The 2500-nt window shown below is 48.4% G+C and overlaps 1 protein-coding gene across 1 annotated transcript in view; it reads left to right on the top strand.

Annotated features, from left to right (window-relative positions):
• Positions 1–2500, top strand: part of LOC132474890 (F-BAR and double SH3 domains protein 2-like) — a 54749-nt gene that overhangs the window by 48224 nt on the left and 4025 nt on the right. The window contains 2 exon segments of the mRNA XM_060075793.1: positions 119–202; positions 688–865. Coding sequence (XP_059931776.1) covers positions 119–202; positions 688–865 — 262 coding nt within the window.

Below are 2500 nucleotides of genomic sequence, written 5' to 3'. Positions count from 1 at the left end.
ATTCCATTATTTCCTACTAAGTGGTTTCTACCCTCTCTCTCTCTCTCTCTCTCTCTCTCTCTCTCTCTCTCTCTCTCTCCCCTCTCTCTCTCCCTCTCTCCATATGTCTCTCTCCCAGGCATCCCAGCCTGATGAGTTGACCATAGATGAACAAGAGATGTTGGAGGTCATTGAGGACGGTGACATGGAGGACTGGGTTAAGGTACGCACGCACACACACACACACACACACACACACACACACACACACACACACACACACACACACACACACACACACACACACATAAATACACATAATCACACAAACACACATACATACACACACACACAAACAAGAAGAGAACACACTTGAATGTATTGAACCACTTTCCTAGGTGTTTGGGTGTGTAAAATATACGTCTCTGATTAAGTGTGGGTTTACCTCCCCAGGTGTGTGTGTGTGTGTGTGAGAGAGAGAGAGAGAGAGAGAGAGAGAGAGAGAGAGAGAGAGAGAGAGAGAGAGAGAGAGAGAGAGAGAGAGAGAGAGAGAGAGAGAGAGAGAGAGAGGAGAGAGAGAGAGAGAGAGAGAGAGAGAGAGAGAGAGAGAGAGTTCCCGTTCACTTGCTTTCACTTATGTGAGTCGTAATCGTTCTCCATTGTTGACACACTACATTGCTCCATCGTGTGTGTGTGTGTGTGTCCCAGGCCCGCAACAAGACGGGGCAGGTGGGCTACGTCCCGGAGAAGTACCTGCAGTTCCCCACCTCCAACAGCCTGCTGAGCATGCTGCAGTCCCTGAGCGCCCTGGACGCCCGCTCACACACCTCCTCCAACTCCACCGAGCCCGAGCTGCACGCCGGGGGCATCAATGGAGAGAGCCACAGTAGGGGAGACGCACGCATGGTCACACCCACGCACACACACACACAGGGACCCACACCCACACACACAGGGACCTACACCCACAGACACACGGACGCAAAAGCACACACGGAGAGAGCCACTGCAGGGGAGACACACGCATGAAGCCACACCCACACACGCGGAGAGAGCCACAGTGGTGGAGACACACGCATGGTCACACACAAATGGAGCCGCACACACCAACACATACATGGACGCGTGCACACACACACACACAGAGAGCCACAGTGGTGGAGACACACGCATGGTCACACACACATGGAGCCGCACACACCCACACACACACGGACGCGTGCACACACACACACACGGAGAGAGCAGCAGTAGGGGGAGACGCCAGCACACACCCACACACATGGAAGCACACGCACACACACACACACACACACACACACACACACAGGAGCCACAGGAGGAGGGGAAACATGAATGGACCACCACGCACATACACACACATACACACACGACTTAGAGCACAGCAGTAGGGGGAGGCACATGCGCGGACTTACACGCATTCATACACTCACACACACGCACGCACACATGCACACACAACATGGAGAACCACAGCAGGGAGGGACTCATGTGACGACAGTAGAAAATCGACAGTAGTGACACATATCGTGCACTTGGGACGCACTTTCACACACAAACAGGCAATGGTGTGGACAGCACTTGGGAAAGCCACATGGGCACGTTCGCACAAACACACGCTCCTTCAACAGTGAGAAAACACAGTAAGGATACACATATTCAACAAAGAAAACCATTTTGAGGCAATGCCGCTCAACACGCACACATACACAAATTCATAGGAGAGGACAATGGTAGGTAAACGAACACACATTTCACCGAGATTATTTTTTTAGGAAAATGTGCACAGTCAGACACGCAGGCCCAAGCACGCAAACATAATCAATAGAGGAAACTATTCAACAGCAGTGAAACACAAGAACGCATAAATACAGATCTACACACATTCAGCCTAGAAATAGATGGTAGGGAAATGTGCACACAATTGTGATAATGAAAATAATAATATATTAATGATACATGTGATTGATTTAGCGCCGTCGGATAATACCTTGTAGTGAGAAAACACATATGGCTAGGCGGACACACATCAATGGAGAAAACAACTATGAGAAAACAGGAACACACACACGCATGCATCACATACTCATACACACCCACCCACACACAGCCTAGTCAAAGCATCGTTTGACACAGTTACATAACATGGCCGCCATTAAAGTCTGATTTGATTATGCTCAAGCTGCTTAAGTGGAGACGTTCATTATCAACCTTCCCTTCATTTCCTGCATGTGGTGCTATTAAAACAGATGAGAAACACACATGCAATACAGGGACTTCTTAAGCTTTAGTATGATGAACCAAATAGGTCTATGGAAACGCATCAAAGAATAAATATCTTCTATCCCCAGGAAAGGGAAAAATGATTCTCCGTACATATTATTTGGCTCACATTCATTTTGGTAGATTTCTTCCGCTCTCGTTTAGCCCCCCTAAGTATGTAATTTAATTCATTATGTGTGAGATCTCTTTCAGTTTAACAGCTTCTTTCCCAAACCCA

This window comes from Gadus macrocephalus, chromosome 16, assembly GCF_031168955.1.
Source record: "Gadus macrocephalus chromosome 16, ASM3116895v1".
Lineage (NCBI taxonomy): Eukaryota > Metazoa > Chordata > Actinopteri > Gadiformes > Gadidae > Gadus > Gadus macrocephalus.
Note: the sequence above shows the minus strand (reverse complement) of the source record. Positions and strands in the feature narration are given on the sequence as shown.